The sequence below is a fragment of the Strix aluco genome, chromosome Z (genome assembly GCF_031877795.1).
Source record: "Strix aluco isolate bStrAlu1 chromosome Z, bStrAlu1.hap1, whole genome shotgun sequence".
NCBI lineage: Eukaryota > Metazoa > Chordata > Aves > Strigiformes > Strigidae > Strix > Strix aluco.
This window is the reverse complement of record NC_133971.1, coordinates 48,759,564-48,774,638: the sequence shown is the minus strand read 5'-3', so window position 1 is coordinate 48,774,638 and position 15,075 is coordinate 48,759,564. Positions and strand designations below refer to the sequence as shown.

Below are 15,075 nucleotides of genomic sequence, written 5' to 3'. Positions count from 1 at the left end.
ATTTTGTGTATTTCTTGCTTGTTTTTAGGAGCAGTCAATACAGATACCTTCCAGCCCTCTACCAGAGCAAAGCTCCATACCTCTCCTATTTGCTTGCACAGCTAGTGCCAAAACAGTGGTGGCTAATCCATTGCTACATCTTGGTAACTTAACTCATGATATATTACATGCCATAATAAACCTTGATTCACCACCTCATCCAGATACTCAGAACAACAAGGTTTGTATTTTTTTATAGTTGTTTGGGTTTGTTGTTGTCATCATTGTCCAGTTTGCTGAATTTATTAATCTTTTTTTGACAGCATGAAAACTTCCAGGTGTGCCTACCTGTGACAAGTAATAAAACTGTGGAACATAAATATTTTCTGTAGTACTTATTTGGGCTAAAATAATGTCCACTGGTTACTACTTATTGTTGAGGTGCTGAGCATCTGGTTCAACAAGCTGAGGTAGATTGGCCTCTCTCAGGACTGGGTATTTGTCCAAGGTGACATCTGTTATGGAAAATATCTTGTACTACACTATCACTGTCACATATGTCTTTATGACAATATGATCATTACTTCTGTTGTATTAATAGTAAACTCATTTCAGTCCTAGAGCTAAGTAAAATTAAGTTTTGAGTATAAAAGCTGATTGTCAGCAAAGTGCAGTAAACTCAGACTTTTTTGTGAAACAGTATATATGTTCATACAGTAACATTTAGTCTGTTATTTTAAGTTATGTTTCTATAGGATTTCTTCTGTATTTAACCTTGGACTGGAAACCAAACTTAAAGTGTTAGGTTAAATCTTTCCTGACGTTTTTTATGTGTTAGGTCCCAAATAATTTTTACTAGGGATTTCAGTTCACAGTCTGTGCTTGGTTTCAGAGGGAACAGACAAATAAGTATAATAAACTCATTTGTTAAACTGAATCTTTTTGATCAGCCGATTCTCTAGCTCTTTATGTGTGTTTTGTGATACATTAAGAAAGGTGTCAGCTATGATAAAAATAGTGATCAGTGTGATACTGAGTAAATTGTATGTGTGTCTGCACAAGAATTTGTCAGAAACTAAGCTGCATTATAATTTTCTAAAGCAAAGCCTTTGTATTCTTAGCTAGCATATTGCTGCTGTCTCAGGGTATAATCACTGCAACTGTTGTATAGATGTTTAATATGTTGCTGTTTACATTACAACTAGAGCCGATCTGTGATTATGGGTTGGTGAGGTGAGTGCTTCCCCATCCCTTTCATTACAAAGTGAATTGATTTATCTGAACTGAGTTCTGAAGACAAGGTGGCTTTGTAAGTGATTTTTGCCATAAGTGCTTATAGTTTCCATATTCAGTGCTTGTTCCACGGTTACAAATCTGTATACATGAAAGGCTATGATACTAACTGCTGTTAATCTTGAGTGTAAAATATTCTATAAAACTTTGTTTTACAGATATATGTAATGCATACCTTAGCAGCATCACTCTCTGCTTGCATCTACCAATGTCTTTGTGATGGCCACAGCTACAGGTAATGGTCTATGAAAAGTACTTTTTGGTCAACACGCCATCTCACGGTAGTGGTGGTATAATAGTGCACTAGAAGGCAGTGCTCACACCTGCCTACATCTAGAAAGAGTATCACTTGAAAAGTTTTAAGCATAACTTTTTTTTTTATAAATATAACATCTCACTTTTCTGTTTCACAGCTCATTTCAAGCAAATCAGTTCACTGGAACAGTGTATCAGACAGTGCTATTATCTCACCGCCATTCCCTAAGAACAACAAGCTTAGAAGAAACAGTGACTCCCAATACATCACCTGCTCAGTGGCCAGGTATCTAGAGTTGATTTGTTTCTTTCCTCTTAAGGAGGAAACTTAATTGTCTGGATCACCATAAGAGCACGTAGCTATGCTCTGGACTTACTAGTAGTATCTGTAACAGTTGTGTGGTAAAAACAGGTTCTTATAATAAAATTTTATCTTCATTTTTCAAAAGGTATATGATAGTAATCCTGGTTATACACTAAGTCAAGTTGATTTATATTGCTTTCTCTTGCTAAAAAATGATAGTGGGTGCTCTAATAAAGTGCGATTAAATGGAAAGTAGTGTGTTGTTCTGTGCTCTGCTTGCTCCCCCTGCAGGCAACAGATCAGTCTCATCATTACTCCTTTACTCTTGAAAAGGACTTGAAAGGCTGTCTTTGTGCTACAGTTCAGAATGATTGTAGCTTATGTACAACTTTCGAACTAACTTGAAACTATTGACAATGAGAGGTTTATAATGAATTACGTATTTCTGTAGCTTTAAAACCCACATAGGACTTCAGGTAATTCTTACTGTGTGCTGCGATCTACTCTAATGAAGCTCCACTGGTTACATTAGAGGGAGTGTAAGCTATGTAATATATGTCTGTATGAACTTCAGTTTACAGTGCTAACTTTAATGTAAGCATAAACAAGAAATATGCTTTCATATTATGGGTTTTGTTTTTCTCAATAAAAAAATTCACACTAAACAAACCTTTTGGAGAACCTTAAGCAGTCTTTGATGCTATACTGTTTTTCTGCAAAACGTTCTGTCACTGAATCTAGAGATTTTAGAGAGAAATCAGATTGTCATCTGTTTTCTCCTTATTTCATTAGTTGCAGAGTTAAATTTCTAATGAATGAGACAAGGGATTGTTAGCATTTGTGCTTATAGGTACCATCACCTTGAACTGATTTATCTTTTTTTTTTTAAAATAGCTTCACGTGCTTTATGTGCAAATGGGAAAGTATGACACAAAGTAGAATTCTTTGGACACTGCTGTTTGTGTTTTCACTTGTGTGCACAAAGTGACACGGTTGAAGCCACATCTGAAACTGTACAGCTTTTTGTGGGAACATAATAACACTACAAGACGTTCAGTACTTGGGTGAAAGAACACTTATCAGACAGTGCATAGTTCAAGTTGGTGCCCATAATTCTTGGTTGGTTTTAACACTGTAAAATGAGAATATAGCATTTCAATTTACAGTGTTATGCTGGAGTTATAAACCTAACTGGTGAAACAAGCACCACGGGAAAGTCAATGAGCAGATTAATATTTTTATTTTAAGTATAAGATTTGGATGCTCTGTATTGAATATACTGTGAAGCCCTGGACTAAAAGTAGAGAATAAAGAGCTAACCCTTTGCTGAAAGAATTGAGGAGCCAGAAAAGGGAGTCCTTGAGACATGGGGGAAGAAAGATTTATGTAAGTAATGTAGCTAAATGTTGCATCGTAGTTTCAGTAGCTGGAAGTTGAATTAAAGCTGCCAGTGTTTTATTTAAGATATATCCCAAAATTTGAGTGCTTTTTGTGATTTTTTTCTCTTATTCTTAAAAAGTTGCTAAGTGTTTCTTCAACTGTTAATCTGAACCACAAAGGTGAAAAGCTCTAATAAACTGTTAAAAAAAATAGCCACTTTCTCCTGGAGTTTTTAATTTCCTCCGAAACTTAGAATTTCTCTACACTGGAAGTTACTAAATAATGTAGATTGCCAGTCAGAATTCCTGTGATAATCCCAAATATGTTCACATGTACATATATTATTTTTCTTTTTTTTTTTTTTTTTTTTTTTTAATAGGAATAACATCTCTAATGCGGCTCTTGAACTCTGCTGGTGAGGAAGCCCAGCCAGGTCTCACAGTTTTACTCTGTGAAATTCTAACAGCGGTCTATCTGAGTCTGTTCATCCATGGCCTAGCAACACATTCTAGCAATGAGTTGTATAGAATTATGGCTCATCCACTTAGCAACAAAATGTGGTCTGCTGTCTTTGGAGGAGGAGCTCATACGCCCAGCAGAGGACAACTGCAATTAAAGACAAAAACTGGTTGGTTCTGTTGTTTTACTTACATTTGTCTTCTGATTTTTTTCAGAAAACTATGTGACTGCTGAAAGCTTAAGAGTAATTTCTTTAAATACTTCATGTTCAGTAAGAATTCAGTATGTTTTTAGACCTGAAAAGAAAAACAAGGATCTAAAATTATTGTCATAGATACTGTGTAGAAGAGAGTAGGAAGCAGAAGTGAATGTTATTGAAATAAGGTTTCCAAGTAGCACAACTGGTGTAATGTGAGTGGGTTAAGTTCATCTTAAAAGAGAAAATTTTCATTACTATTACAGCCTAATTTTTAATGTTGATTTTAAAGCTTTCCAGTTCTCTCATAACAGGAATACATTCCCATTTTACAAATACAGTATGTTTTCTTTCTTTGGCAGGTGGGCACTTCCCAATGCCTAGCCCACATCAGGTAGTAGTGTTCTCCATGGAATGTGTTGGGTTTTCCAAATCCCTTACTGCCTTCAGTACTCATAGTCCTGCCAAATCTTCAGGCAAGATACTAGATTTAGTACCAGGCCTCTACATGCAGTTTGCTATGTGTGATTTTTTTGCATATGTAGAAAGACAGAAAAACTTCTGTTTGCAAGCCATGATATAAAAATTTAATGTAAAGTTTTGTAATTAAAGCAGCAGTTGAATTGGGCCTTTTTAAAAAAGAAAATTGGCAGTGCTGTTGTATTATTACTGTACTTCATTTGAAATCAATATTAAATATAAAATTACTTTGACCATGGTTTGAAATTATCAGAAGTGTTTCATATCTTTGTTGGAGAGCTGCTTGTTTTGCTTTTTAAATATAAGCATTATTATGCATGTGGATTTCTAAGTGTTTATTCTAGACATTAAGAAGAAAAGGTGCCTTGTTGGTATTCAGTTTTTATAGTCTGAGAACCCTTTAGGAAAGCAAACAGCTTCAAGTTTTAAATTCAGATGATTATAAATTATCCTGAGGTCCAGAATTAATTCTGTAATGCTTTTCTTTTTCGTAGAGATTTGTGCTTTGTAATTTAGTTGGACTTCTATAAAACCAAGAGCAACAATCCTGCAGATTATCGAATTTTTTAAAAGGAAGATTTTGTGAAGATATATTTACTTAATCTATGGTGACTTTGTACATCACATCTGAATATATATATAAAAAACATAACTTGAACTAGATCATTTTTATTATTATACTGTTATTGATATTATGTGTATGTTACATACAAAATGTCTGTTTAAATACAGACTTGGTTAGACATTTAGAAAAGTATTTTCAGAGTAGACATCTTTAATCAAAAGTGAGTTCTTATTCTAGATCTGAACAGTTTTCTGTGTGGTATTGAATAAACATTTCTCATTATAATTTTGTTAACATATTTGCCATATCAAAATTGTTGGAAGGCATTACTGGCTTTTGTGGGCAATTCTAAGTTTCCTAGGTGTGGTAACTGTATACTGATGTGTGTTAATGCTGATGCTACTGCTGTTTTAAAATAATTGTTTTTACATAGAAATGTATTGTGAAATGTATATTTACATGCCTGTCTACTGCATGTTTTTCTTAAAAATGAATGCTGGCTGTCTGATCACAGAATTAGTAAAATTGTTGCTGGAAGAGTCAAGAAGCTGAGACTGAAAATTTAAGGGAAGAAGGGACCTTTTTCAGTACTAATCTGTAGGGATAATCAAACACTGAAAAGGGGCCTAGAGGGGTTGTGGAGTCTCCATCCTTGGAGTAATTCAAAACTTGAACAAACTAGGCCATCACCTAAGTCAGCCCTGTTCTGAGCTAGGGGTGGGACCCAGGTCCCTTCCAACCTCTGTAGTTCTAGAATTCTGGAGATCTATTATTTGTTTTTAATGCTTGTTTATCTAGAGCAAATTTGGGGGGAAAAAGTTTTGGAGAAACATCTTTCTCTGTCACTTTAAAAAAAAAAGGAAAAACTAGACCCCCAGTGCAACAGAGGAGTCAGATTAAAATCAGCTATAGTTTTGTGCCTTTACTATTATCTCTTACTTTTTCTTCTGAAATCCAGAAACAGACACTGAGAAGTGACTGGAATGCTTGTTCCAGTCGACTATGGCATGTTCTTCCATAATTTGTTTTAGAGTTTGTATAGCTTCCCATTTTGTTATACATAACTAGACTCTTTTCTCTTAAGTTTATTTTTAGATTTTTCTGAAATGTTTTGACCCTCAAATGGAGATCAGAGGTTAAGGATAAATTCTTAACACTAAAAATTCTAATATAACAACACTGTATGTCCTGCATGTTTTCTCCTACTTGCCCCCACCAGTGCTTTAGCGCTTTATCTGAATGTGGATGTTGACCTCCAAGTTTCAAACTTGTTTTAAGAGGTTATAGTACTATGTACAGTGCTGGCCATTAAAGTTATGTGATTTCCCTTTCTGCCCTTTGCTTTAGTTGACTTGTGCATATAATAGCTTTGGATATAAAATTTGTCTTAAATATGACTGTTCTTTTAAACACAAACTAGAAAACAGGAACCAAAAAATAGTTCCTGGTAGTCTTGTGAAATTCTGACCTCTGTTAGAAATTAGTTAGTATGAGAAACCATGGGGTTTTGCCTCTTTTACAGTAAAGATTAGACAAATCATAGCAGTTTGAATGCTTTTTAGAACTGCCTCACGTTATGCTTTCCATCCATGTTTCTTGGTTTTGCAGTTGCAGCAAAGGATTTTGACAAACCGTGTTAGCATTCAAGAATTTATGTTATGTCTTAAAAATGTGAATATGTTTTGTTTTCAAAGAGGCAATTAGCATCTGAAAAATAACCCTTTTGTGGATTATGGTAGATCTTTTTAGAGTTGTATTTACCATATAGTTTCTCTTCAAAACTGTCTCAGAAAACTGTTTTGTAGCTTAAGTCTATCTAGATATGGTAAATTCTCTATAATACAGAGGGTTCTTAAGGAAAAGTTTGAATTTTGCTTTAACAGTTAGAAATCCATAATTTCATTTCATATATTCACTGTTACAAGAGTAAATTAAATGCAAAACTACTTCCTAAACTTGAGTATTTTATGAGTATGCTTTGTAGATTAAAAGTTGTCATTTTGGGTTTCAGATGTAGAAAATCAGAAATCTGATAATACTTGACTGTTAAAATGAGTTATTTTTCTCCACTGATGGTCCTAACTTTCCAAGAAATTAAAAAAGTTTTACACAAATATTATTTCTGAGTACTTTGGTAGGGAGAAATGATAAACTGTCAGCTTTTACTGTGTGTTTCACATAACATACCAGAGATTTTGAGAAACAGGTGCCTTGATAATGAGGATGTGCACATAAAATCTATCCATAGGATGTGCAGTTCTGCTTATGTGTGTATTGCTCTTGTTAGACCCTCTGGATTAATTTGTAGTTTTTGCTTGCTCTCCACAAATCATTATTTGTGACTACCTAGAAAACATACTGCCGTTACCAATTTTATAAATGTTTGAGTTAAAGTAGCAGAGCATCTAAGCAGAAGATGAATTTAGTGTTTGGCCAAGTTTTGTTTAGGCAATTGTAAAGAGAAAACAAACCCTTAGCATTTGTGCATTTATCTGTTTGCTCTATGAACTGTGAGGTAGGTTTCATCCAGAAACTAAAGCAAAACAACAACAAAAACTGAACTTGTGTTAGTAGTGCGACCGGAAACTTTCTGCTTCAGACTGGAAACTTTCTGCTTTGGAACAGATCCAGCAGTGCTATATATCTGCTACACAATTTCACCAGCAAATCAGGAAAAAAAAAGAAAAGTAAGAATTGTTCATGTTTAGACTTTATCTCCAGGAATGATTTAATCTCAGAATAGGTAACAGGATACAGATCCCTCAAGTTTTAAAGCCTTCCAGCTTGTGTAAGGACCTACAACAGCGATGCCAAAGTGCTCCTTTTTAATGCAGAATTCCCTGTGATATTGTTAGTAATGGAAACTTTGATGTCAGTGTGAAAGTAGTTGCTTTGAATTCCAGCTCAGAATTAGAGACTGCAATGCTGGGCTTGTTTTCTTATGGTACTTTAGAGTACTGAGTATTTCTTTACTTGTGTGGCCTTTCTATTCTATAATAAAGTCTTTGTCTTCTCACTATTATGTCTTATTCTTAAGTCAGGCATTAAAACAGATTAGAACTTTGACTTGAAGTGTTTGTGCTATGATTTATGGAGTTATTTTGGCTCAGTAGAAGAAGCCTTAGATGGTCCGAACAGGAAATGTCAACAAAGTTTGTGTATGCCATCAAGTATTTCGTTGTGCTTATCTAATTTTTTGAGAGGTTTCTATTCGCCATTTATTGACATGCCCACCATGTATAATGTCTTCAGAAACATTTGAGAGTTTAATGTATACTTGCTTTGAGCTTTTCAGTGAATCACTACTCATTAAATGGTGCATAAATACAACAAAGTATTTACAGTCTTGTGTACATGTAGTGATCAAACTGTAGCTTATGGCACTTAGCTGCAATTGCTACTGTTGAGTGCTGATTCATTAAATTCATCACCTTGGCCACAGGAGCTGTTGCCCATGAGTAAGCAGAATATCATGTTGAAAACTTCAGCATTTGTAACCTTGCAAAATGCAAATTTTTTTTTAGGTTTGAAGTCAAAATGTCCAGCAGTGTAGACTTTCACCAGGCTGCTCTTCTAGCTGGCTTTCATAGCTTCCCAAAGAATTACAGAAGATTGTGCAGGGCTTTACACTCACTAAAATGATTCGAGGTGTGATTCAAAATCAATATTTTTCTCATGTCTCTGTCATTTCACTCTGTTCTGGGCTTGAGCAGTGCAATCAAGGATGGTGCTTTTGTAAGAGGAGGACTTAATAATTTTACATCTCTTAATGAAGACTTGCATTTTTCATAGGGTGCTGGGGTGTTGATGCTTCATACCTGTACACAGTCTTCAGTAAAACACAGTAACTCTGACTTGCATTTTAGTTTTTTGGGAAATTGAAAGGATCTGCCCTTTAGTTCTTCCTGGGAAGGTGGAAGTAAGGTGATGTGGGCAACAGGTCTTCTGAATATTATTGCATGTGTTAGATTTTGGCAGAAATAGAAGCATTTTCCTTGACTGAAATATTTCAATATTCTTGGAAAATAGCACAAATTTTACATTTGTCTTATAAGTAAAATGGGACCAAACATAAATGTTTTGAATGCAAAAAAACATGTAAAAGAGTGTTAGTTAAAGATATATGAGAAATTTGAAAGTGAATAAATTGCTGATCTGAAATCCCAAATGACAAAGATTTTTAATGAATGTTAATTTAAAGATTTTTAGAATGCAAAAAAGAAATTGGCATTAGTAGTATGTATTCAGACCACTTAGATGGTTGTACTTTCATTTGTCTTAAATAACTGAATTTTTTTCCAGTGGCTAGCCTGAAGTATTCTTAAAAATACAAAGAATGATCCAACAGAATGGCAAAAAGTACTGTTTTAAAGTAAAGCATTTATTTTTTGAATTTTGCTTAGAAAACAACCTGCAAGCATATACTTGCGTATTTCTGTATCATGCAAACACTTGCACCTTATTTCATGCCTACTGAATTTCTTTTTTTTTTTTAAGCAATCGCTAAAAATTCATACAGTGATGCATGTGCATGCTCTTTCTTAGCTGGTGAGCTTTAAACAATTAAATGAAAATGCATTGTGCTGCAGCTGTTATATTTGAAACTTTTAGTACAGGTAAGTGGATTTCAAATAATATCCCTAACAGGAGAAAAAAAAAAGATACAGTATAGTAGTACAACACAGACTGTTAAAATATCTCAGTTGCAAGATGAAAGATCAGATGTTGTCTTCAGCTTTTATTAGATTCTATGTATAAATTACTTTATAGTTCAGCTGCTTGTAGTGATAATGATTGTCTTTATACGTGCTCAAAAATGTTTTTTTAAATTCTTGGAAAAACATGGGTTTTTTTCTAGTCCAAAAATGACCAGAAATTGTGTAAAGATTCCATCAGCCACTGTGAATACAGAGAATTTGCCCATTTGAAAAGAAAAAAATAATTATAGTTTGAAGTATAAAAAACCCCCAATTTTTTTTTTTTTTTTCAAAAAAACTTAAATCTTACCTCCCTCAGGGTTTACAGTTGGCTTGGTTTGTGTTATGAACATGTAAGTCTTGTATGTGGAATCTAACTGTTCTTAAATGAACACTCTTTTCCTTTTGTCTAGGGTGTTAGACCTTCTTTTTTCAAGTGATTGGAGTACCCATAAGAGTTTTGAAGGAAATAGTCTTTCAAGCACCTATCTAGACTCAAAAGTCTCCTGTGGATAAAACATGTAAACAAAAAAAATAAGGGTATAGGAAATAATTCTTCTTTGTAGTAGTTCACTTCAGGCATACATAGAGATGCTGGCTCGTTTTGTGCCATTCCCAGCTTTATTAACAGGAGAAAATAATTTCAGAAGCTTCAGTGGAAGTTAGTTTTGTGGGACCTTGGTAGCAGAAGGGAATAAGGAAAGTTAAAACAATAAAGCATCCATTTGCATTTCTGATGTTCATATTAGTTAATCCTTGCAACCAGTCTGGCCTAACATGCTGATGCTAGAACTCAGTGATAGGGATATCTAATCTCCAGGTCAGGTCTTTTAGCCTGCAGATTTGCTTTCTTGGAACAGCTACATCAGCGAAAGACTCAAATCATAAGGCAACCCATATTCCCCTTCACTTAGGAGGTGTTCACATGAGATCTTTTATGACTAGCTGCCTGGTCTCATTATTGCTCTACGCAAAACAAAAAACCCATTTAAACAACCAACCAGAAAGTTTTTCTGTGCTGCTCTTCCCCAGCTAATTTTTTTTGCACTTAGAAAAAAGGAGTGGGATGGGGTGCAACTTAAGTGTGTTCTGTGATTCCTTTGGGTGATGTCATACTTTTCAAACCTTAAGTGGAAAAGGGAAATTTTGAAATGCTTAAGAAAGAAGTAAATGTTCAGTACTTGGTTAAAAAGGTATTGAAAGTTTTGGGGACTTTAAAAGGCAGTTCAAAAAATCAACTCCCCTTTTTTTTCTTAATGTTTTAGCTTTCTTTGTTTTACCTGAGTCTTGAACCCGTTCAGTTGTTTCACTACCAAAACTAATCTGCGTGCAGTACTTGCATCTACTTGAAAATAAAAAACAGATTTTACAATCAAGTAGGAAATGGATTCAAGTCCATTTTGTCTGTAATGGAAGATGAATGAAGGCCACCATGTTGTATCAAACCTCCAAATATGATTCTGTTTCTCCCTCATCCCTTCCACTTCAGATGTGTTCTGGAGAGCCACAATACTAACTTGCTCAGGGACAGTGACAGTAGATATTATCAATTCCTCCTCTACTAACAGAAGGGCTGTACTGGAATACAATTGACCTACCAAGAACCGGAATGATTTCAGGTTATCAGATGGTTATGTGAGCCTCTTTTTAAGTAAGCCATTACTTTTTCCATATTTGTGAAGTTGATACTTCTCAAATAACAAGAATATAAGGGGTCTGAAATGAGGCTTGCTTGTTCATTTGTGATATAACTGCAATAAGATATTTCTGATAGCTTGGATGAGCTGTTTAGTACTGTAATTATCAAGAATTTAATTCAAATAAATCTCTTGTAGAAACTTCTTATTCTGAAAAAAGTCAGTGTTGGGGAAGTGAGGGGACCCCTCAAGTCCTAGAGTTAGGGTATTATTACAAATAATTAGTCCTTCCCGGTTTGACAATGCATGTATTGGATTGTATTAGTTAAAATGGGATCTTTTATATTTGCTGCAGAAATACATTGTGAGGACATACGGATTTATCAGAATCGTACCTTTAGAAAAAAGCACAGACCTACTCTTGAAGGAGACAGGGAGTTAAAATTTGGAGTAAGAATGGCAAGCTTAGATATTTGCACTATCTGTTCTGAAAGACAAGACTCTTGACTCATCTTAAAACACAGACATAACCAATATTAGGTAGTGCTTACTAAAGTAATTTAGTTTTGCAGTATTGTTGCTTGAGCAACAATATTTTTCATCTTTGCTGTAGGAAGAAAGTTTCTAATGTTATTACGGGTGTACTCTACTGTTTCTATATTATTTGTGCTGGTGATTTTCCCCTTCTGGAGTTAATAGTTATGTATTAGTTTTGTGTATTTGAAGATTAACATTCTCTATGCTTATTTGCTATAGAAGTGTTAAGATAAAATTCTGAAAATGTGTAATGAGGAACATTTTTACCTTCAATTATAAATCCCTTTATTAAAAGCAGTAGGGAGGGGGAACAGACAATTTAAAGCAACATACTGTATTTTTTTCCTCTGTAGATGGTGGAGAGAAACAGCAAAAATGTTACAGGCTTTCATCAAAAACCTCTCCAAAAGAGAGTTCTCAGTTGTCTTCATTGGTAGACCAGGAATCTCCATCTTACAAAGAAAGATTCATTCCTCCTGAGCTTAGCATCTGGGATTATTTCATTGCAAAGGTAATTTTTTGCTATTATGACATTTAAATATCTTCTGCCACTTCTGGAATGGTAATTTTTTTTCTTCTAAGTCTTTATTCTAGGTATCGATGTAGATGTGGGATAGAAGCTGCCTGTGTTTATTGCTCATATTTAGCTTTTTCTAAAACACTGGCTATATTTTTGAAACGGCTTTCTTAAAAACTCTTGTTAAATTAATTTATTTTCAGATAATGGTGTGAACAAAACGTTGCCTTTTACAGTTGCAGAGTACAAATGTATAGGTAATTATAAATCAGCTATTTAGATGAACAAGGAAATGTGAGAATCTGTTATCTATTTCAAGTGGATGAAATGAATGTGTATATTTACTAGAAATCAAACCATGTTCCATTCTGGCAAGTCTGCTGTGGCAGGTTTTTCTTCGTAGAAAGTTACAGAACTGTATGGAGTTGTATGGCAAGTTTCTATATCAAATAATAGCCATATCAGCAAAATAAACATGTAAGAAGTATTATAGGAGCAAGGACAAAAAAGAAATTGCAAATACTGAATAACGCAGTGGGGCACTGATGGTGGTCTTATCGTAAATAACGAACTCTGTAGGGAAGGGATAGGATTTTCTTGTTCATTAGTCCTCTGAGCCCTTGGAAGAACTAGAAAGAAAATGCATTGGTGGTCTTGGCTTCTCTGTGACAAATAAGAAGTTTGTGCCCTGCATGTGGTTTGATATATCTGACGTGAAAGTAAAGCAAAATAAGAATTGGAAAACTGTTAGTGTTTTCATTTTCAGCATTAGAATTTTGAGTAATGTAAAAAAGTTAAGCTGTTAAAGTATACAGTGCAGATTGACAGTTACCACTTTTCAGGAGGTACAAACGCCAAATGTTACTAGATTGATTAAGATGATATGCCTGCTTTTTTACAAAAAACATTAAATATTACAATGATGTATTTTTTAAAAAGATGATTTAAAGCTAGGTGTGGACTACAAGATACTCAAGGAATATTATTTAAATTTTTAGCCTTTTCTTCCATCACAAAGTAGAGTGGAATATGATTCAGAAGAGAGTCAGGGAAGTGGTGAAGACGATGAAGATGCTGATGGAGATGTGTTTGCATCAGATTCACATAATCAAGAACATTCTAATTCAAATTCATACAGGTAAGTAATTCTTTAGAATGCACAATGTTCTGCAATGGCTAGACTTGCATTTCTGCCCGTTTACTTTTGAGATAATACACCAGTTACTTGACATTTCATGGCAATGCATTATCTAGACTTACCAGGTAATTTTTCACAATGATTATTTTACTCATTTTATTAATAGAGGTGTGGTGGTTTAGTCCCTGCCGGGGTCTGAGACCACGCGGCCACTGCCGCTCCCCTCCAAAGGGAGTGAAATACAAAGCCCCGAGACTGAGATAAGGAGAGGTTTAATACAACAGTACAACAGCAACAAAACAAACAATAACAATAACAGTAATAACAATGAACAGAGCAAGAAATATACCGATACAGCAGTGAGAGCAGAGGAATCGCATAACACACGCGCCTTCACCAGCTGTCCCACGCTCCTGCGCTTGGGCGCCAAGAGGTGACGTCAGCATGGTATTGAATAACCCGGCTAGAGCTTCCCCCCACTGCTGGGGAAACTTAACCCTATCCTAGCTGAACCAGGACATAAGGGTATAGTGACTTTTGAATTCAAAGTATCTACAATATTCTAAAAAACTTTGTAGTTTTTAGCAGTTTATAATGGGGCTTTAAAGCTCTAAATTTAAATCCTAATTGTGAATAAGTGAGAAAAATTTATTTTCCTATTAGCAAATGACTTACTAGTGCTTTCTTGTTAGTTGGTCACTGATGAGGTTGGCAATGGTTCAGCTGGTACTTCACAATTTGAAGACTTTCTACCCTTTGGCTGGACATGATCTTTCAGGTAATAAGCAGCAGAGTTGTCTTTTCGTACTTAATAACTACATTTAAAATCAGTAATGTATTGAATAATATATATGTTGTAGCTTTATTTTTAGTTGAAAAGTTCTTAATTTTTCCATGATCTGGGAATAATAGTTCTGATACCGTTTATCATACAGGTATACTTTATGAAATAACATGGTGAATGGTTAAGATGAGTGGGTGAGAAGGAATGCTCAGTAGTTAGCGGAAGTCTCTGCATACTTAGTGTTTTCTTTGCCTCTTAGTAAACATACAAGAATGTTTACAATATTTATTTCTTGGTGGAAACCCTATAGTTTTTTGTAATTCAAGTTACATCATTCCTACTCCTTGTATCATAGAATCATGGAATGGTTTGTGTTAGAAGGGGCCTTTAAAGATGATCTAGTTCCAACTGCACTGTCATGGGCAGGGACATCTTTCACTAGATTGTGTTGCTCAAAACCCCATCCAACCTGACCTTGAATATTTCCAGGGATGGGGCATCTTCAGCTTCTCTGGGCAACCTGTTCCAGTGTCTCACCACCCTGACAGTAAAGAATGTCTTCCTTATTTCTAATCTAAATCTACTTTCTCATAGTTTAAAACCATTATTCCTTGTTCCATCACTACAGGTTTTGGTAAAAAGTCTTTCTTGTAATTCCCCTGTAAGTGTTGAAAGGCTGCAATAAGGTCTTCCCAGAGCTCCTCTTCTCAGACTGAGCAACCCCAACTCTCTCATCCTTTCTTCATAGGAGAGGTGTTCTGTCTCTCTGCTTTTGTGGCCCTCCTCCTTTTGTGGACCTGCTCTAACAGGTCCATGTCTTTCTTGTACTGCAGGTCCCAGAGCTGGATGTAGTA

General features: G+C 35.0%; 1 protein-coding gene across 7 annotated transcripts in view; it reads left to right on the top strand.

The window, feature by feature from the left end:
• The window catches only part of DMXL1 (Dmx like 1), a 92,318-nt gene that overhangs the window by 57,031 nt on the left and 20,212 nt on the right, over positions 1–15,075 (top strand). For 6 of the 7 annotated variants that reach the window (XM_074813103.1, XM_074813099.1, XM_074813098.1 and 3 more), the window contains 8 exons: positions 29–220; positions 1,431–1,507; positions 1,686–1,813; positions 3,591–3,839; positions 4,229–4,342; positions 12,136–12,293; positions 13,298–13,437; positions 14,130–14,215. In XM_074813103.1, the coding sequence (XP_074669204.1) occupies positions 29–220; positions 1,431–1,507; positions 1,686–1,813; positions 3,591–3,839; positions 4,229–4,342; positions 12,136–12,293; positions 13,298–13,437; positions 14,130–14,215 (1,144 nt within the window). The remainder of the gene's footprint in view (positions 1–28; positions 221–1,430; positions 1,508–1,685; positions 1,814–3,590; positions 3,840–4,228; positions 4,343–12,135; positions 12,294–13,297; positions 13,438–14,129; positions 14,216–15,075) is intronic. The other variant, XM_074813102.1, reaches the window with a different exon arrangement.